This window comes from Lepus europaeus, chromosome 1, assembly GCF_033115175.1.
Source record: "Lepus europaeus isolate LE1 chromosome 1, mLepTim1.pri, whole genome shotgun sequence".
Taxonomy (NCBI): Eukaryota; Metazoa; Chordata; class Mammalia; order Lagomorpha; family Leporidae; genus Lepus; species Lepus europaeus.
Genome location: NC_084827.1, coordinates 133238612 through 133259335, shown reverse-complemented (window position 1 = coordinate 133259335; position 20724 = coordinate 133238612). Strand labels below are relative to the sequence as shown.

General features: G+C 39.6%; 2 protein-coding genes across 3 annotated transcripts in view; one reads left to right on the top strand and one right to left on the bottom strand.

The window, feature by feature from the left end:
• The first annotated feature begins 1927 nt into the window (after positions 1-1927).
• OSGEPL1 (O-sialoglycoprotein endopeptidase like 1) lies at positions 1928-20413 on the top strand. 2 transcript variants are annotated; one of them, XM_062189117.1, is made up of 9 exons: positions 1928-2808; positions 3724-3965; positions 9507-9894; positions 10612-10816; positions 10895-11043; positions 12263-12393; positions 12545-12616; positions 14051-14157; positions 19269-20410. In XM_062189117.1, the coding sequence occupies exons 2-8, from the start codon at positions 3745-3747 to the stop codon at positions 14127-14129; spliced, it is 1245 nt and encodes a 414-aa protein (XP_062045101.1). In that variant the 5' UTR covers positions 1928-2808; positions 3724-3744; the 3' UTR covers positions 14130-14157; positions 19269-20410. The 2 variants fall into 2 exon arrangements, with proteins under 2 accessions (XP_062045101.1, XP_062045110.1); XM_062189126.1 differs by lacking the exons at positions 1928-2808; positions 3724-3965 and having other exon boundaries at positions 9602-9687; positions 9785-9894; positions 19269-20413.
• ANKAR (ankyrin and armadillo repeat containing) overlaps positions 18628-20724 on the bottom strand; it is a 64848-nt gene continuing 62751 nt past the window's right edge. Inside the window, 1 exon segment of the mRNA XM_062189103.1 lies at positions 18628-18875. Within this exon segment, the coding sequence (XP_062045087.1) occupies positions 18628-18875 (248 nt within the window).

Here is a 20724-nt window from a genome sequence, read left to right as displayed (position 1 = left end):
AGGTCTCCCACATGGATGGCAGAGGCCCAAACACTTAGGCCATCTTCTGCTGCTTTTCCCAGGCCATTATCAGGGAGCTGGATTGAAGATGGAGCATCCTGGACATGAATGACTGCCCATACCGGATGTGGGCATTACAGGCATCGGCTTTACCCACTAAGCCATGACGCTATCCCTCAAAGAAAATATTTTAAAGAAACACACCAGCTTTTCAGAAAAGTGCCAAAACTATTTTTTATTGCTTCCATACCATATTGACCAAGCATTCTGCTGATTATTTGAATTCTGTTTTTATTGTAATGTGGTCAACACAAAGATGGTGACAACTAGCAAACTCAACTACCTTAGCTTCCCCATTGTTGCATTTTTTATAAATTAACACGTTAGTATTTATTAATGGTTTTTAGACAGTAGCATCTTAGCAGTTTGTGGTTTATGACTCAGCACCCCAGAGTCCAGTCACTTCCAGATCTGATAAATCAATTTTAAACCTATAAAAAAATCAAATGTTAAAACCACATGAGCACACCATGAACTTCCCAGGCCATGAATACGTCTGGGGCAAACCACACAGGCTTCCCAAAGCAACTCCATCAACTCCTCTCTCATGCACACTGCACATCCCTATCTCCATAATTCTGTGTTGCTTACTACTAGTTCTGCCACTAGACGCTGAGATCCTGAGGGCAGGGACGGACCTTATCTTTTTTTTATTTTTATATTGTTAAATTTCTTTTCCTTTTTTTTTTTTTTTTTTGACAGGCAGAGTTAGACAGTGAGAGAGAGAGAAAGGTCTTCCTTCCGTTGGTCCACCCCCCAAATGGCCACAACAGCTGGAGCGCTGCACCGATCCAAAGCCATGAGCCAAGTGCTTCCTCCTGGTCTCCCATGCGGGTGCAGGGCCCAAGCACTTGGGCCATCCTCCACTGCCCTCCCGGGCCACAGCAGAGAGCTGGACTGGAAGAGGAGCAACCGGGACAGAACCGGCGCCCCAGACCTTATCTTTTTTATCCCTAAAAACTAATTAAGTTCTAGCACAAAGGAAAGAACCCTATATATACATGGAAACAGAAATACAAGGTGATGTATAAGATTTGTCTTTATTTTAAATGGAAAACTAGAAGGCAGTAGTCAAGACAAAATGAGCATATTAGATTCAGCTGGAACTCTGATTCAAGCTAAAAAGGTGCAATGATTAGGCCATATTTTGCTGATAATGCTCTTGAGTAGCAAATAAGCAGTATGATCTGTGTGAAAGTCTAGACAGGCCCTAGTGGGCATATACACCTATCCTTAATCCTCTACACTGGTACAATAAAAAACATTTAAGGCGTACAGGCATACCTTCATTTGCTAAATATGTACACAATCCAAAAAAGAATAAAATTCCTTCTTAATGTGCCCTAGAGTTCTGCTGTTTCATGTAATGTGGCATTCAAACTCAACACTTGCCAAGAGTGCCTAAATGAGGAATCTACCAATGCTAGTAGCACAAGAGAGCACTGGGATATAGCTGCTGAACGTAATTTGAATTGCTAGGAAAATAATACCACGTGTGGAAGGTTTTCTGTTCAGACTGGATTCTATTGCATTGCAGAAGTAAACTCTAGGGACCAGTGTTGTGGCAGAGTGGGTTAAGCTGCGACCTGCAGCATGGGCATCCCTTATGGGTACAGGTTCAAGTCCCAGCTGCTCCACTTCCTATCCAGCTTCCTACTAATGCACCTGGGAAAGCAGCAGATGATCCAAGTGCTTGGGCCCCTGTAGCCATGTGGGAGACCAGGAGGAAGCTCATGGTTCCCATCTCGCCCGGCCCTGGGCATTGCAGCCATTTGGGAGTGAACTAGTGGATGGAAGACCTCTCTTTTCTAATAAGTAAGTCTTTAAAATAAAAAAAATAAAAATAAAAAATAAAAATAAAAAAGAGTCAACTCTGACCTATCACGTAATCAAAGAGGATGGGAAATTTCCCTTAATCTTAATTTTTCTGTTTTTTTGTGGGTCAGCAATGCACCCAAGGGGAAATTTGAGTTATTTTATCTTCTGGCAGTTAAGAAAATCCACTCCAGAGCCAGATAGTGCTGGCTTCTAATCCTAGCTCTGCACTTAACAGCTGTGTGTCTTGCAAATTACCAAACTCTGTAGCCCAGCTGCCGTAAAATGAGGACAGCAAGGGCCTCATGAGGATTATTTAATCTCCAACAGTGTCTGGTTAAGTTCCACTTTCATGTTATTGTTACGCATGCGTGAAAACTTTTGATAAACGTGTTCCAACTAAAGAAATTTAACAATAGTGTGGTCATTATGAATGCACTTATCTGTATCTATATTTGTACAGGTGATTTGCTTGTCTTTTATACCAACGGTATCACACCACGCAAGGCAGATAAGTATGACGGCTCTGCCCAACCTTGCAGAATAAGGTCCTTGCTTACTAAAGCCTTAAATCTTAGCAGGAAAGGGGAGAGACTCACCAGCACACGTACTGCACCGCGCCGCCCTGGAGGGCAGGAGCTCTGGCAAGCGGACGCCGACACGCTGGGATGACGTCACTGCCGGGCGCCGGGCGCCGGCTTTCTGGTGCCGGAGGCCCGCTGGGCTGTCAAGGTTGCTGGGGACGCAGGGACGAGTGCTAGCTAGTGTCGTGCACGAGGAAGGTGGGTGAGCTTGCTCTCGCCTTCTTAAAGCAGAGACCAGCACTGCCCAGGATATCCGGGTCCACTCGACAGCCTTCTTGCGCGAAAGAAAAAGTGCTTCGCACCGTCCTCCTGGCCCAGATTTAGCTACTGCAAATCATTTTCCTCTGGGGTATGTCTTCCTGGGGGCTCTCTTCGCAAACGGCTTTGCAAACAGGTCGCTCACTGATACTGTCTGTCCCAAGGGCTGATGATTTATTTGCTCTTGTTCTGTTTCTTAAGATAAGCTTGATAATACTACTGTTTCTACCCCACATCCTAGGGCAGGGGTGTGTTTGTGTGTGAGCACTGGCTTTATGCCAGCTCTGGTTTTTGAACCAAATGGTTACACTGAGTGGAAGGTATCAACTAGCTGTTCCACTTGCCTTTATTTGATTAAAAAATACATTTTGTCTTAATTTTACCTATCAATGAATAGCACATGTCACAGGATTATTCTTGAAACTGTTGTAATGTTAGCTGTTCCATAAAAAATAATGAACACCGTGGTATGAAAACCATGAGAGTAATAGTACCGGTGTAGTATACTTTATCTAAAATCCTTGGATCTCAGAATTGTTTTAGATTTTGGAAGATTTGTATATATATGAGATAACTCAGAGATGGAACCCAAATCTAAACATGAAATTAATCTATGCTTTATGTACACCTTATACGCATAGTCTCAAGGAAATTTTATGTAATTTTTAATGTGCTTATATTTTCACAGTCATTCATCAAATGAGTTCAGGTATAGAATTATCTACCTGTGGCGTCAGGTTGGCACTTGAAAAGTTTCAGCTTTTGGAGCTATTAGAAATTTCAGATTTGTAAATTTGGATGCTCAACCTATAATATTATTCATACTACTACTTAGGTTCATAGGTTTCCAGGGCCTTTATAAAATGTTGGTAACTTTTGTGCTTTCCAAAAATTCCACAAAACTATGTATTGAAAAATAAAAAAAGGTTTCAGAATTTTGTTTAACTGAATAGGATTATGGATAACAGTTTCAAATAACAATTTCGTTGCTGTAATTCTTTTTCAGGAATTATCTGTAAAGTTAAGTATGCTAATACTAAATAAGACAGCAAGACATTTTTTTAAACCATCAAAAAGAAAAGTTTATGAATTATTAAGAAGTTTTAATTTTCATCCTGGACCACAATTTCTTCATAAACTAGTCCTGGGAATTGAAACCAGTTGTGATGATACAGCAGCTGCTGTGGTAGATGACACTGGAAATGTGTTGGGAGAAGCAATACATTCCCAAACTGAAGTTCACTTAAAGTAAGTAGACATTATTTTAGTTGTGTCTCCCTCCTTTAAAAAAAAAATGAAATCATTCTTTTCTGTATACCATATAGAAATGTTAAATTTTAGTAGCTAATTTCATATTGCTTTGTGTAAGTGCCTCTAATTAAACTGCTATAAAAAAGCTTCAAACATCTCTAGCCCAACTGCCACAAGAAACTAAGCTTAGCCCCAGCTCTAATATGTATTGAACATTTTATCTTCATAATGCCATTTCTTGTTTTCTCCACCTGTTAAAGGGTAATTCAAAAAGTTTGTGGAAAAATGGAAAAGATAAATTTATTTTGGCGCAAAAAAATTTTGAAATCCATGCATAATTTTTTTTTTTTGACAGGCAGAATTAGTGAGAGAGAGAAAAAGGTCATCCTTTTTCTGTTGGTTCACCCCCAAAATGGCCGCTACGGCCAGCGCTGCACCAGTCTGAAGCCAGGAGCCAGGTGCTTCCTCCTGGTCTCCCATGTGGGTGCAGGGACCCAAGCACTTGGGCCATCCTCCACTGCCTTCCCGGGCCACAGCAGAGAGCTGGCCTGGAAGAGGGGCAACCGGGATAGAATCTGGTGCCCCAACTGGGACTAGAACCCAGGGTGCTGGCGCCGCAGGTGGAGGATTAGCCAAGTGAGCCACGGCGCCAGCCCATGCATAATTTTTCATAAAACATATTTTTCACAAATTTTTAAGATCCATCATATGCATACATTGCAATTTTTTTGCACCACAATAAGCTTATCATTTATTTATTTTGAGAGGCAGAGACTGCTCCCATCCACTGATTCACCCCCTAGCTACCTGCAACAATCAAGGCTGGAACAGGCCAAAGCTAGAAGCCAGGGACTCAGTCTAGATCTCTCTATGGATGGCAGGAACCCAGCTACTTGAGCCATCATCTGCTATCTCCAATGTGCACATTAGCAAGAAGCCAGAATCAGGAGCAGAAGCTGGACTTGAACCCAGGTAATCCAGTATGGGATGCGGGCTTCCTAACCAGAGTCTTAACTGCTATAAGCATATCATCTTTTTTCAAAAGCATATCCCATTTTCCATGCACTTTTAAAAATACCCTATTTTTCATGTTCTCAACTGAAATTCTAGGAAAACATGACTGACTTGTAGCCTGAGTTATTCATGTGAGGAAAAACAACATCCTCTTCACATTTGTACATATAACTTGTGTTGATACTTTAATAATACTCAGTTATATTAAAGCACAAAATGTGCAAAGTTTGTAAACTCAGATGTTTGCAGAAGACTAGCAGGGCAGGTTACATAAGTGGGCTAAATATGAAGTGGGAAATACCTGGAGCAGGGCACTTCTCCATGCAGGAAGCTAGGACCTGTGTTATTAAATCATCAGTTTCCAAGAGAAAAAGAAAAATCCAGATTTAAAAACAAACAAAAAAAAGTGGGTCCGTGCTGTGGCGTAGTGCGTAAAGCCACTGGCATGCATTGCATGCACATGAGCGCCCGTTCAAGTCTCGAGTGCTCCACTTCTGATCCAGCTCTGCTGTGGCCTGGGAAAGCAGTAGATGGCCCAAGTCTTGGGCCTCTGCACCCATGTGGGAAACCTGAAAGAAGCTCCAGGCTCCTGGCTTCGGATCAGCCCAGCTCTGGCTGTTGTGGCCATTTGGGGAGTGAACCAGCAGATGAAGACTCTCTGTTTCTCCTTTTCTCTGTGTCTTACAAATAAATAATTATTTTTAAAAATTTTTAAAAAGCTTTATTTATTTATTCATTTGAAAGGCAGAGTTAGAGAGAGAGGGAGAGATAGAGAGGAAAAAGGAGAGATCTTCCATCCACTGGTTCACTCCGCAAAAGGCCACAACTGCCAGGCTGGTCCGACCCGAGCCAGGAGCCTGGAACTCCATCTGGATATCCCAAATCAGTGGCAGAGGCCCCAAGCACATGGGCCATCTTCTGCTGCTTTCCTAGGCACATTAGCAGAGATTTGGATCTGAAATGGAGCTGCCAGGACTGGTACCCATACTTGAATGGGATGCCAGCATTGCAGGGTGCAGCTTAACCCACTGTGCCACAATACCAACCCTAGAAATCCAGATTTTTAAAACTAGTAACTAATATAAAATTTGTTGAAATATATCTGCAAGCCATCAATTTACAACATCTGACCAGGATAAAAGCCTGAAACTTTGGAATCGGACCTGTCTGAATCTTAAATCAGGTGCTTAATATTGGCTCATTGATTTCAGGCAAGTTCCTTCTCCTCTCTGACTCTGTTTTTATAACAGTAAAATAGGAAAGACCAGACTTGCAAAAGAGGATTAGAAATAAAATACATAGGGCCAGCATTGTGGTATAGCAGGTTAAGCCACGGCCTGCAAGGCTGGTATTCTGCATCAAAGTGCTGGTTTGAGTCTCAGCTGCTCCTCTTCCAATCCAGCTCCTGCTAAAGTGCCCAAGAAGGCAGCAGAGGATGGCAAAGGCCTTGGCCTCCTAGCATGATGAGGGAAACCAGAATGGACCTCCAGGCTCCGGGTTTTGACATGGCCTAGCCCCAGCTGTTGCAGAATGTGGGGAAGTGTAGCAGCAGATGGAACATCTCTCTTTCTCAGTCTCTCTTTCTCCATCAATCTTTCAAATAAAATAAATAGGTGAATAGAGCATTACATATGAAGAGACAAAGTAAGCCACAAATTCTAGCATACTGTGTGAAAAGGACTGTACGGGGTATTAATGATGCACAGTGAAGTACTTGAGAGTCTTGCCTTCCAGAGGCTTATCCTAATCACTGAGACATGCTCTATGGACCTACAAGGAGAGCCAACAGTGCAAGGAAGCAGACAGACAGTATCAAACAGTTGATGCAAACAGTAACTCTCAATGCCAGGCCATAGTCCTTTCACTTTTTCCCTGAGTGCATTGCACTTTTGATGGTATAAATGGTAACTACACAGAACGGCCTGCTCTGATGACTATCTAAATTAGGTACTCCCACGCTGTTTGTTCTGTATCATCATACTCTACATATTTTCTTTGTAATTCTTTTCATAATTTGTATCTTTGTTTGCTTATCTATAGTCTACCCGCCCCCAACAGACTCTAAGCTCTGTGGTGACAGCAGCCGGGACTGTGTTAATCACTGCAGTATGTCTATTACCCAGCACAGTGGCACATCACAGGTTCTCAGTGGCCTTGAAAGATGGTTAGGCCTGCAGTGAATGAAGATGGAGAGAATACTGTAATTTGCTTAAGCATAATGAGCACAGGCAAAAGAGGTGAGAAGACCCTAGACACATATTCCATTTAGCTGGAGGATAAGTCACTGAATTATATGCTTCAGCGGTACCATCCACATTCTTTCTTTTTGCACTTATTGAAAATCTGTTATTGTCAGGCCCTGTGGGTACAAATAGGAATAAGATACATTATGATCTTTGACTCTGAGCAGCTTGAATTATCAAATGGGCTGGAGAACAGGTTTATATTGTGGTTCAGCCACTTACTAGCTTTGAGACCATACACATTTTTCTGTGCCTCAGTTTCCTTCTCTGTGAAATCAGGATAATAATGGTAGCTAGCTCAGAGTATTGCTGTAAGGGTTAAATGTGAATTCTTTTAAAGCATTTAGCACAGTTCTTGACAAGGGGCAAAGTTCAGTATAAGCTAGCTATGAGTAACGGTGGTACTCCTGTTACTACTATCATTAAGTGAATAAGACAGATGGCAAAGGGCTTACTGTACAGCAATGTGGAAAGTGCCAAAGCAGTATTGGTTGGCAGAGAAGACTTTTCAAGCCAGAAACCTGATGGACATCCTTCTCTTCTCTCTCCGCACTCCACATCCCAGTCAGCCAGCCAGTCCTTGTAAATCTGTTTCCCGAATCTTCTTGAAGCTTCCTTCCTATCATATCACTTCAATCCCTTATTGTCTCTTGCTTGAACACTTGGCTATAACCTGGAGGCTAACTGGTTTCCCTGCTTTTTTATTAACTTAGGTCCCTACTCATTCACACTCCATATTATTTACAAATTATAGAAAGACAAATACATTCTCATATTAATTCTTTGCGAATAAGGCCATGGGCTTGTTCCTAATGCTTAATATAATTCCTGGAAGATAAAAAGAAGAGCCACAAAAAGGAAAGGAGGGAGGCAAAACAAAGAAGGAAGAAATGAGAGGCAGATGTTGAAGTACAGCAGGTTAAGCTGCCCACTTGGCACACATGCATCCCACATCAAAGTGCCAGTTCAAGTCCCAGCTGCTCTGCTGCTGAGCCGGCTCTCTGCTAATGTGCCTGGGAAGGCAGTGGAAAATGTCCCAAATACATGGGACCTGCCAATCACCTGGGAGACCTGGATGGAGTTCTTGGTTACTAGATTCAGCCTGGCCCAGATCTGGCTTTTGTGGCCATCTGGGAAGTGAACCAGTGGATGGAAGAACTCTCTTTCTGTATCCCTGTCATTCTGTCATTCTCTCAAATAAATCAAATAAATAAATCCTTTCAAAAAAACAAAAAAGGAAAAAATGAGTGGGAAGGAGAAGATTCATATTTAAAGTCTCCCAAACTCCACATAAATAAAGATGTGAGTAGAAAGTCACAGGGTCAGCACTCTGGAGTACTCTCTGGTCTGATGATATAGGATGCACTCCAGGGATCAGAGGACACAGTTAGGGAAGTGCAGTCAGAAGACTGTTGAAGAGACCGACATAATGAGGGCTTTGTAAACTTGTAGTAGCAGTGGGGGTGGTGATAACTGTGGAGCATGAGGGGCAGAAAAGAGGTAGAAATGAACCTTGAAACCCAAGTGATTGAGATGAAATGTGCTCTGTATTTCATTGTACTGATTATAAGAGTCACAGGCTAGCATATTTGGTGCTAGCAAATTTGCCTCCTAATTCTTTACTTGACATTTGGAGTGGCTGTCCATTGTCATACAAGGACCACAAATCTAAATTGCCAACTCTGAGCACTGGTTCCCAAACTTTATTTCAGGATTGCAGGCAATCTACTGTCCTGCCATGACCTCCAGTGCAGTGTGTTTAAAAATAAACTTGTCTTCTTCGCAAAACTATCTCCATGTTTCTGTTAGTATTTCCTTTCTCCAAGTCATTCCAGCTTAATATCTGAATCATCTTTGAGGCCTTGTTCCCCCAGCCCCCTTATATTTGTTTAGTTATTAGTTTTTGAAGCTCTCTGTCCCTTTCTTTCCATTGCTGCCCATCAGTCAATTTACAACATGATCACTTTACACAAATATTTTTGCAGTAACCTCTTTAAAAATTTCCTTTTCAACAGGGAGGTTAATTTGCCTACTATGCAATCTTATCCTCTCCTTCCCTTGTCAAGACTTCCTTAGAAAGCTTCTCACAGTTATTTTGGTGACTTCTTTAACACTGAGGGTGCTTGTTGTGTGCAAGATGTCATAAGGCACATAATTTGACAGTACTTGACTAATACTTTCAGCTATATAATTAATTTGAAAACATGACTTCAATTATATTTTTCTACTTTTGGCTTTATAATCTTAAAATTGTAAAAAGCTGTCTTTCTGTTTCTTTTAGAACAGGTGGGATTATTCCTCCTGTAGCTCAACAGCTTCACAGAGAAAATATTCAACGCATAGTGCAAGAAGCTCTTTCTGCCAGTAGAATCTCTCCAAGTGAACTCTCAGCAATTGCAACAACCATAAAACCAGGTCTCGCTTTGAGCTTGGGCGTAGGCTTATCATTTAGCTTGCAGCTGGTAAGCCAGTTAAAAAAGCCATTCATTCCCATTCATCATATGGAGGCCCATGCACTTACTATTAGGTTAACCAATAAAGTAGAATTTCCTTTTTTAGTTCTTTTGATTTCTGGAGGTCATTGTCTTTTGGCATTAGTTCGAGGAGTTTCAGATTTCCTGCTTCTTGGAAAGTCTCTGGACATAGCACCAGGTGACATGCTTGACAAGGTAATTATTTTAAGAATTAATTTATTTTTTTGTTCTGGTGTCTCTTTCAATTAAATGATGATAAATGTGCTACCACCATTCATATAAATATTGATGGATATCTTATTAGATGGAAAATTCATGTACAGTAAGGCGAAAGAAAAAGAATGGCATACTTAATTTTGTAATATATAATTCTTACCCCTTCCTAATAAACTAGTAAGAGGTTTATATCAGTACAGAATGACTAGAATAGTTTGCAGGTAACAGGTATTTAATCAAATATATGAAGTGGAAGAAAGTGCTCTGTAAACTGTCATTACTGCAAAAACGTAAACTAAGAGGACATATAAAGATGAACATAGGGACATTAAAGATGCACAGGGTTCTGTGGCTGCGTCACAATTGCTGGCAAGTGGAATACCGATTTAGCACAATAGCACAGAGCCTGGTGCTGTATGCAAGAACAACAAGGAAGCCAACAGGGCAGGCTCTCATTTTTGAAGTTCATCAGATAGCAGTCTTTGTCAACTTCAAACCTATTTTCCAACCCCAATGGAAGAACAATTGGCCATGACTGATCAGATTTTCACTGCTTTAATAAGCATTAGCTATAGTCCTTATTTGTCAAAGCATACCATATTTTATGCATTCATAGTTTTTAAGGTAATAATTCAATTGTCTCAAAATGTGTAACTTTATGACTCATTTAGAAATATATGCTTTTGCTCTTGATAGGTGGCAAGAAGACTTTCTCTAGTAAAACATCCAGATTGCTCCTCCATGAGTGGTGGGAAAGCTATAGAGCACTTGGCCAAACAAGGAAACAGACTCCATTTTGATATCACAGCGCCCATGCAACGTGCTAAAAATTGTAATTTTTCTTTTTCTGGACTTCAGCATATTGTTGATAAAATAATAACACAAAAGGAAAAAGAAGAAGGTATATTTCTAATTAGTAAGTGTGAAAAGATACATATTCCCAGATTCTCTGCAGGATAATAACTGCTCGTTTCTGCAGGAATTGAAAAGGGACAGATGCTGTCTTCAGCTGCAGACATCGCTGCTGCAGTACAGCACACGACAGCGTGCCACATTGCCAAGAGAACACATCGTGCTATCCTTTTTTGCAAGCAGAGACACTTGTTACCTCAAGATAATGCAGCCCTGGTATGTTTTGTTATCTCTTCTCATTGTAACTTTTCACAGCATGTTACTTTTTTCTCAAGACCTTACTTGACCTTATATGTAGGATGAACAGGTCTTTTAGCCACATGCTAGTCCTGTACAGTGTGAAATTATGCAGAATAGATTTACTAACAGCCCTTTCATGTATAGACATGGCAACTTCATAGGACATCCATACAGCCTGGGTGACAAAAAATATGAGGCCACATTTTCTCATTGAAAACAGGATTTATATTTATAATAATAAATTATAAATGTGTTTCATAAGAAAGATTTGTGCTACAGTATCAAATTGAAAAAGTGACATCATATATGGGCAATAAATACTATTTATAATAAATTGTAAATAACTATAAGTGCTGCACTATTTTTAGAAAAGTAAGCTGGTGTCCTCCATTCTTTGTTGAAATCCCTTTAAGTATGCTTAGCAGCCATGATAAATGTGTATCTTAAACCTTATTTTCTTGAAAATTATAAACTTAAGTAGAGAATGTTTAAATAATGGTGATTCTCAAAATGGAATATTATGTGAATATCAAAGATAATAGTTTTTTAAAAGTTCCACAGTAAAATGAGAAAATGCTAATATGTGGTAGTTAATATAGATTACAAAATATGTATAGGAAAGAAATGGATATCTTCTGATTTGTTTATTGTTTTTAGCTCTTGTTTATATTCCTGTGGAACTATGGTCTTTCTCCTTTTAGTTGTTGAATATTATGGTTAGTGGTACATTAAGCCTGTGATTATAGAATGGATTGAAATTATGTTTTTGCAAAAGTTAAACAAGAAGGAACAAAGGAAGGAGGGGAATTGAAGGAGGCAGAGGGGAAACGAGGGAAGTATGGTTATGTTCTTGGAATTGTACCTATGAAATCAGTTCTCTTTACATTAATGAAATTTTAAAAATTTCTTATAACTAAAAATTGCAGAGACTGAAATACTGACATAGTATGGTTGCAGTTATGTTAAAGAAATATTTAGAAAAAAAGTTTTGAATTTTTTTAAGAAGTTAGGAAAAAATGCAAAAGTGATAATAGTAATAATATACTGTTATTAAAATTGTTAGTATTCTTCTCTAAATCTTTATTATACAGATAACATTACTTACCCATTACCCACCTTTGTTATTGTATAATGCTGGCAGAGTTCTTCATAGATAGTTGGTACTTGTTAATTTTAGTCTTCTCTCTTCCTTCAGGTTGTATCTGGTGGGGTTGCAAGTAACTTATATATCAGAAAAGCTCTGGAAATTGTAACAAACGCAACACAGTGCACTCTGTTGTGTCCTCCTCCCAGACTGTGCACTGATAATGGCATTATGATTGCATGGTAAGCCACAGTGTATATGTGCTTCACTCATAATCATGTAAATATTCATTACCAAGTCATCATACTAATGATTTGATTGTCATTGCATCATACTAAATGGTCGTTTTTACATTTTGGGGCTATTGATTTTATTTTAATGATTCTTCTTTAGGAATGGTATTGAAAGATTACGTGCTGGCTTGGGCATTTTACATGACGCAGAAGGCATCCGCTATGAACCAAAGTACGTGGTATCATTTCTAATCTTTATAAAAGATACATTATAGAAATTGAAGCCTGGAGTTTGCTTCCATGTATGAGCTTTTCATTTATATGCTAGTGGTACTTGAAGTTAGCATTCATTTCTTTCATGAAACTAGTTGAGTTTGACACTTCATAAGAAAGATTTGTGCTGTAGTATCAAATTAAAAAAATTTGACAAATCATAATGAGTAATAAACAGGCCATGGATAGGGGTGTCAGATTCCTTCATTTGGGACCAGAATGGAAACCATATCCATGTCCTGGACTTTTGCAGTGTCAAGAAAATCTGAGGACCAGCTGGTAGGCTAGGAAACATGCAGAAAGCATTCAGGTGTGAGAGGGCTATGATTATGCTCCTACACAGGCAGTGGAGAATTGGTCAAAACATAGCTGATTTCCTCTCTCAAACCAACATTCCAACATATTGCATGGTTTTTCAATTTACCATCAAGTTCTAGTCCAAGTTAATTCTGGACTAAGAAAAGATAGTTATGTTTTACAAGCTAACATAATTCTGGTTTGGAAATTGTCAGCATTATAATCTATAACTAGACACTTGTGCTAACCAGGAATGGGGAACCTGTTTTCTGCCAAGGGCCATTTTGATATTTTTAACATTATTCATAGGCCATACAAAATTATCAACTTAAAAATTAGCCTGCTAAATAAATTTATTGAATTTTGAGTCCCACCTAAAGATACCTTGGCAGGGTCAGAACAAATGATTTTGTGGACCTCATGTGGCCCACAAGCCGGATGTCCACACCCATTACAGGAATCACAAACTATTAAACTGATCATGACTGAACAGAGCCATATCAGAAGGACTCCTTTACATTGATGCCCTAACCTTAGATAGTTAATCATCTAATCCAGCTGTGACTTCTTGAATCTGTATTGAAGCTGGAGATGGTGGTTTTTCCAGGCAAAAACCTGAGGTTGAAATTACTGACTGAGGAAAAACAGAGAAGAGGGTAGGAGCTCCTGCCAGCAGCGGCAAAGGAAAGTAGAAAAGGGGCAAGTCAGCTTTTGCAACCTCTAAGAGGAACAGATAAAAACTAGGGGAATTTCTAAAATGTCAGGGGGTACAGGTCGGATTTTAGCTATATAGTTTTAGTTTTTAGTTTTGTAGACTTATTTCTTTAAGTTTTTAACTAACATTTATAGTATTTGAAAGTAGACCTATTTTTTTCAAAAGCATCAAAATTTAGGTTTTTTATTTAATGAGACTGGCCTTCATTATTCTGACTCGAGATCCCACTATATTTGAATGTATTTAAGAACCATCACCACATGTGATGAATTATACAATAGATGCTTATGCTTTTTGTCAACATTCTGAGCGCATAGCCTGCAGAACTATTGATGGCTCATGAAGCAAATTTGGAAATAATAATATTTGTCTACATTGCAGATGCCCTCTTGGAGTAGATATATCAGAAGAAGTTGGAGAAGCTGCTATAAAAGTACCACGACTAAAAATGAAGATTTGAATTTTGCTTTTCAGAAACATCCATAAAGGTAGTATTTCAGCATTACAATTAGGTTTTGATTTTATGTGTATCAAATTATAGAAGTATACTACTCATCAAACTTTCTTTTGTTATTCTTTTTCTTACATTTGATTTTTAACCTGCTGTTCTTAGCCTAATATATTCATATAAGAAAACATAACTTTTATTAGCAAAAATCAAAGTAGGGACAGGCATTGTGGTGAAGTGGATAAAGCCACTGCATGGGATGCCCACATCCCATATATGAGTACCTGTTCAAGTCTTGGCCCAGCTTTTTAAAGTAGATTGATAGATTATTTATTTATTTGAAAGGCAGAGAGCATCAGAAAGAGGGAGAAACAGAGATCTTCCACCCACTTGTTCACTCTCCAAATTGCCACAATAGCCAGTGCTGGGCCAGGCCAAAGCCTGGAGCCAGGAATGCCATCCTTGCTCTCAGATAGGTAGCAGGGGCTCAGGTATTTGAGCCATCTTCTGCTGCCTTCCCAGGCATATTAGCAGGAAACTGGAATGAAAGCCGAGCAGCCAGGACTTGAACAAGCATTACAAGTTGTGCCACAACACCACCCCTCAGTTCCTCCACTTCTAATCCAGCTTCCTGGGAGGCAACAGATGATGTCTCAAGTTGCTTGGGACCCTGCCACCCACATGGGAGACCAGGTGGAGTTCTGGACTCCTGGTTTGACTTGGCACAGCTATTGTGGGTATTTGGGGAGTAAACCAGCAATGGAAGATTTCTCTTTTCTCTCTCTGTCACTCTGCCTTTCAAGTAAATGAAAAATAAACATTTTGTAAAAGCCTCAAAGTCAAACATCTAATGGGGAAAGGATATATTGACACTGGGAAATAGAAAGCAAACCTTAAAATAAATACTGTGCTTCTGCTAGATTTTGGGCCTAATCATCCATGTCTAAATCTTTTCTCCCCTTTCTTAAATCAGGATTATAGAAGCTATTTTTTGACTTCTACTGACATGAGCCTGACTTCTATAAAGAGAGACCAATTTTAGAAAAGCAGCTAGGTTAAGATCATGGCAAATCAGAAAATTCCAAATAAAGACAAAAACTGACTTTCTCTAATAGAATGTTATTAAAATAAAAATATATATTAGGTATCCTCTCTGGAGTAAGTGGGTATCTGTATGTTTGTTCAAATCCATCCATTTCAGGTTTTAAAAATTTAGCATGCTCAAGTATGCATTGAGCTCTTTAACCATATTACAGTCATTGAATCCATTATTTTAGAAATATTTAGCCAGATGAAAGTAAATGAGATATAAAAGGTTTTTGGGGGATAGTTTTGGTTAACTCTGAAATTTTGTATTACAAATATGATAAATTTAAAGAAAAAAAAGGAAACAAAAAATAAAAGAAAAAAACAAAGGAAAAAAAAGGAAAAGGAAAAAGAAAAAAAATATGATAAATTTATCACTTTGGGGGTCCAACATTAAAGAAACTGAACGTACTGTCCTTTGAACATAAGGATAGGCCTATTGATTATATAATGTCTTTTGAGGGATGGATGGATTTATTTATTTATTTATTTTTGACAGGCAGAGTTACACAGTGAGAGAGAGAGATACAGAGAGAAAGGTCTTCCTTCTGTTGGTTCACCCTCCAAATGGCCGTTATGGTCGGCGCGCTACACTGATCCAAAGCCAGGAGCCAAGTGCTTCCCCCTGGTCTCCCATGCGGGTGCAGGGCCCAAGGACGTGGGCCATCCTCCACTGCACTCCTGGGCCACAGCAGAGAGCTGGATTGGAATAGGAGCAACCGGGACTAGAACGCGGCACCCATATGGGATCCCAGGCCTCAGGCGGAGGATTAACCAAGTGAGCCTTGGTGCCGGCCCGAGGGATTTATTTTTAATCAGTAAAGGGTTATATTACATCATCTATACTGAACAAAGCTATTAGCTTTCTGATGAGTGACTTGCTTATTGAGAAGCTGGGGGGTTAAAGATAAAAATCTAGAACGGAAACATTATTTAAATCTGCCTTATGGACCCATGTTGTGGTACAGCCAGGTTAAACCACCTCCTGTTACCTGGCATCCCATACGAGTACCAGTTGGAGTTCCAGCTGCTCCACTTTGATCCAGCTCCCTGCTAATGCACCTGAGAAAGCAGTGGAAGATGGTCCCAAGTACTTGGATCCTTACCAACCATGTGGGAGGCCTGGTTAGATTTCCAGGCTCCTGGCTTTGGCTTGGCCTAGCCCTGGCCATTTGTGATAATGTAGGGGTGAACTAGTGAATGGAAGATTTCTCTCTGTGTGTGTATCCATCCCTTTCTCCCTGTAACTCTGCCTTTCAAGTAAATAACTTTTTAAAAAAATTTTTTTAAATATTTATTTTATTCATTTGAAAAAGTTAGAGAGAGAGCTAAAGACACAGAGAGAAAGGTCTTCTATCTGCTGGTTCACTCCCCAGATAACCGCAGTGGCCTGAGCTGAGCTGATCCAAAGCCAGGAGTTTCTTCCGGTGTTCCACATGGGTGTAGGCGCCCAAGCACTTGGGCCATCTTCTACTGGTTTCCCAGGCCACAGCAGAGAGCTGGATCAGAAGTGGAGCAGCTGAGACTCAAACTGGTGCCCATATGGAATGCCAGCACTGCAGGCTGGGGCTTTAACCCGTGGCACCACAGCACTGGCCATAACTTTTAAAATAAATACTGCCTTAAAGTGACTTCCCTGATGGGAAGTTCTTCAAGTAACTATTTTTTTTTAAATTGTGGTCATGGAGTATTATAACTATCCATTTTAGCTAGAAATGGATGATTTAATTGCATATGGGGAATCATACAGAAACACTCAATATTTATAATGGCTTGCATTGTTTGATGTTAAATACTATATGGATATGACAGAATTGGTTAATAAATATCACTTAAAAGAAACTATTAATTGTTAATTTCACATTTTATATTTGGATGTACATTGTGTGCCTGTGAATCTGAATTCACAGAGAAGTGGAATTATTTCCTATAGCACTTAAAAACCAGAATACATTCAAAGTTTGGAAGAAAACATCAAAATTTCTTCACATTATAACAAATATTATAAATCAGGAAAATCTATAATCTAAGTTCTTAAAGTTTCAAAGCTGTTCCAGGTTCAACAATCATGAATATCAAAACTGAGTTCATGACATAAATAAGGGAAACTTACAGATAAAAAACATGAGCAGATTCTGGAAGCCTTCCATTTCATTAGCCTTTCAGTACTTAGACATAAGGAAGGGAAAAGAGAAGAAGGAAGTTGTTTTATAGTACAGTTGAGAGGCAGGATTTCAACAATTTTCCTGCCTCTCAGCTGTACCATAAAACATCTTTGAAGATTAAGGAGGTGTCTTATTTTTCAGTGGCAAAGAACACAGGCTGTAGACTCTGCCACATGGAAAGCCCAAGTATACATAGGTGCTATCATCAGCATTATTGTGTTAAGGCATGTTGGGAGAAAATAACTACTAGTTACACGTATGTTTAATGCTTGCTGCAGACTCACAGACTGAATTGCAGTGGGTGGAGAAAAAGGGCAGCAGACGTGCACCAAAACTACACCAATTGGATACAGTGCTCTTTAGCAAAGATATCATGTGATTCTAAGCCAAAGATTATCACCTTCTCCAGCTGCAAACCAAAGGCACTCTATAAAAATGGAGAATGGTACACACACATGGATCCATTTTTAGCTATACTAGTATACTTGATGAGCAGTGGTTTCAGATTTTTTAATGAGATGTTTTTAACATATGTATTTCAGGTTTTAGAAGGCTCATGTATTTGTATTATTTATCATTAAACATCACAAGGTATTACAATGAATGTAACATATGAGCTGCTTTGAATCATCCTTTAGCTCAATCTACCAACTTAAAAATGTTTCTAACACTTGATGGATATGCTAGTAATACAATTTGTGTCAGTTGATAAATTTTGTTTTTCTCTTTTTAAAAAATAGAATTTATTTGGTAGATAAACAAAGAGCTCCCATCTGTTGGTTCTCTCTCCCAAATGCCTGCAATGGCCAGGGTTAGGCTGATACCAAAGCTGAGAGCCAGGAACTCAGACTAGGTCTCCCATTTGGGTTTCAGGGACCCAATTACTTGAGCCATCACCACCAACTCCAGAGGTCTTCTTTGCATTAACACGGAGCTGCAGTCAAGAGCCAGAGAGCTGTATCTAACTTAAGGTATTCCATAGTGGGACGTGGTTGTCCTAACCAGAGTCATAACTGGTAGGCCGAATGCCTGCTCCATTTGATGAATTTGAATAAGCTTAAGTGGAGGCATTCTATTACAGAAATCTTATTTTTTGAAGCTGTTAATTCTGACCTGATGGTAAATTCCAGTAGACATTTTAAAGAAATTCTATTTAATATTGATAGCAAAAGCTGCCATTCAAAAAGATTGCTTGGTTATCTGTATTTTACCAAAATAAAAAATTTGTAAAAGATTGCTTTCATACAAAAGTGCTTTTATTAACCTTCAGAAGGCTCTGAGTTCGCTTTCTGTACATGTTTCCCAAGTTGGTTCAAGCACACTATTCTTGGTCTTGATATATTTATGATATCCGATGAAAGTGCAGAGGAAAAAGAAAACATATTAAGAGGAACATCAGTATTTTCTGTTGTTTTGAAGAGTCCCATGAAGTTAGTTACAGGACGTATTAAAGTCAAAGAATCTCTTGGTTGAATTTTAGGTTTTGCTTTTCTTCGGTGCTCTTTCCCTAAAAATTAGAGAGGCACAATTGAATGTCCCTTAAGCTGACTACCGTAAGTATAATTTCATTACTTCTAGTTCTGTTTTCTTTACGCAACTAAAACATACCAAAAAAAATAAAAATAAAATAAAAAAAACAGATCAATTAACTTCCAGACTTTGAGGTGTCAGATAAGAAACACTTGTGAGGACCAATATATAATTTGCTAACTTTTTACTATGCCAAATTGACACTAATAAAAGAACAAGTATCAACTACTTTAAACATCATTCTGTAAAGTAAAACATATCTTAATACCAAAATAAAATGTGAAAAACATTCTTTCAAAATGAGAGACTTGACATTGAGTGAAATTAATTTTATCAAGAAGCTGCTATATTATCTCTATTTCTTCCTTAGGTTACCACAGGCCTGTGAAAACGTCAGCATACCGTTCCTGGGACAGTCTGTTGTTTAGAAAGCAGTGAAGAAGGCCGGCGCCGTGGCTTAACAGGCTAATCCTCCGGCTGCGGCGCGGGCACACCGGGTTCTAGTCCCAGGTGGGGCACCGGATTCTATCCCGGTTGCCCCTCTTCCAGGCCAGCTCTCTGCTATGGCCCGGGAAGGCAGTGGAGGATGGCCCAAGTCCTTGGGCCCTGCACCCGCATGGGAGACCAGGAGAAGCACCTGGCTCCTGGCTTTGGATAAGCGAGATGCACTGGCCGCAGCGGCCATTGGACCAACGGCAAAAAGGAAGACCTTTCTCTCTGTCTCTCTCTCTCACTATCCACTCTGCCTGTCAAAAAAAAAAAAAAAAAAAAAAAAGCAGTGAAGAAATGAAGAAAAAGTGGGACTGACTTTATTCATTTGTTTAAATAACTCTTATATTAAAGAAGCTATAGAAAAACTGATATCCTCTCCATGATATTCAGAAATATGAAGGTACTACAAAAGGTTCATGGAAAAATGGAATTAGAAGATAGATTTATTTTGGTGCAACTTATCTTTTAATTCCATATTCCAAGAACTTTTTGAATTACCTTTGTATAGCCTCCACTCATATTCCTCCTTCCGTCAGATACTCTGAATAAATAACACTGTTTCCTGCCTTTTACGGTCTCTCCCTGTTCTCCTTTTTGTTTGTGACATCAGCAAACTGCTCTTGACATTAAATGGTTCTCTCCTTGATTCTGACAATATTTGGTCCTACTGTAAACACCCATGAACAAGTACTAAGCAAATACATGAAATTAATGAGAATATATGTTCCCAATTGCATGTATGATAGGAAAGAATAAGTAATATAAACTCTGGTCTCAGACCTAGGCCACTCAATTCTCATCTACCAACCGTGTGAAAAACTGTCTAGACTGTTAATGGAAAAATATCCCTGCCCTCAGAATTTATAGATAGATAAGTTATAATGAAACAGAACAACAGCATGATCACATTTTAAGTCCCCATTATATGCTGTGATTTCTGTGCATGGCTAGAAAAAAGACCACATAAAAAAGGATCTTGGCCAGCGCCGTGGCTCAACAGGCTAATCCTCTGCCTAGCAGCGCCGGCACACCGGGTTCTAGTCCCGGTCAGGGCACTGGATTCTGTCCCGGTTGCCCCTCTTCCAGGCCAGCTCTCTGCTGTGGCCCGGGAGTGCAGTGGAGGATGGCCCAAGTGCTTGGGCACTGCACCCGCATGGGAGACCAGGAGAAGCACCTGGCTCCTGCCTTCGGATCAGCGCGGTGCGCAGGCCGCTGCGCGGCGGCCGCACCGGCGATTGGAGGGTGAACCAACGGCAAAGGAAGACTGTTCTCTCTCTCTCTCTCTCTCTCACTGTCCACTCTGCCTGTCAAAAAAAAAAAAAAAAAAGGATCTC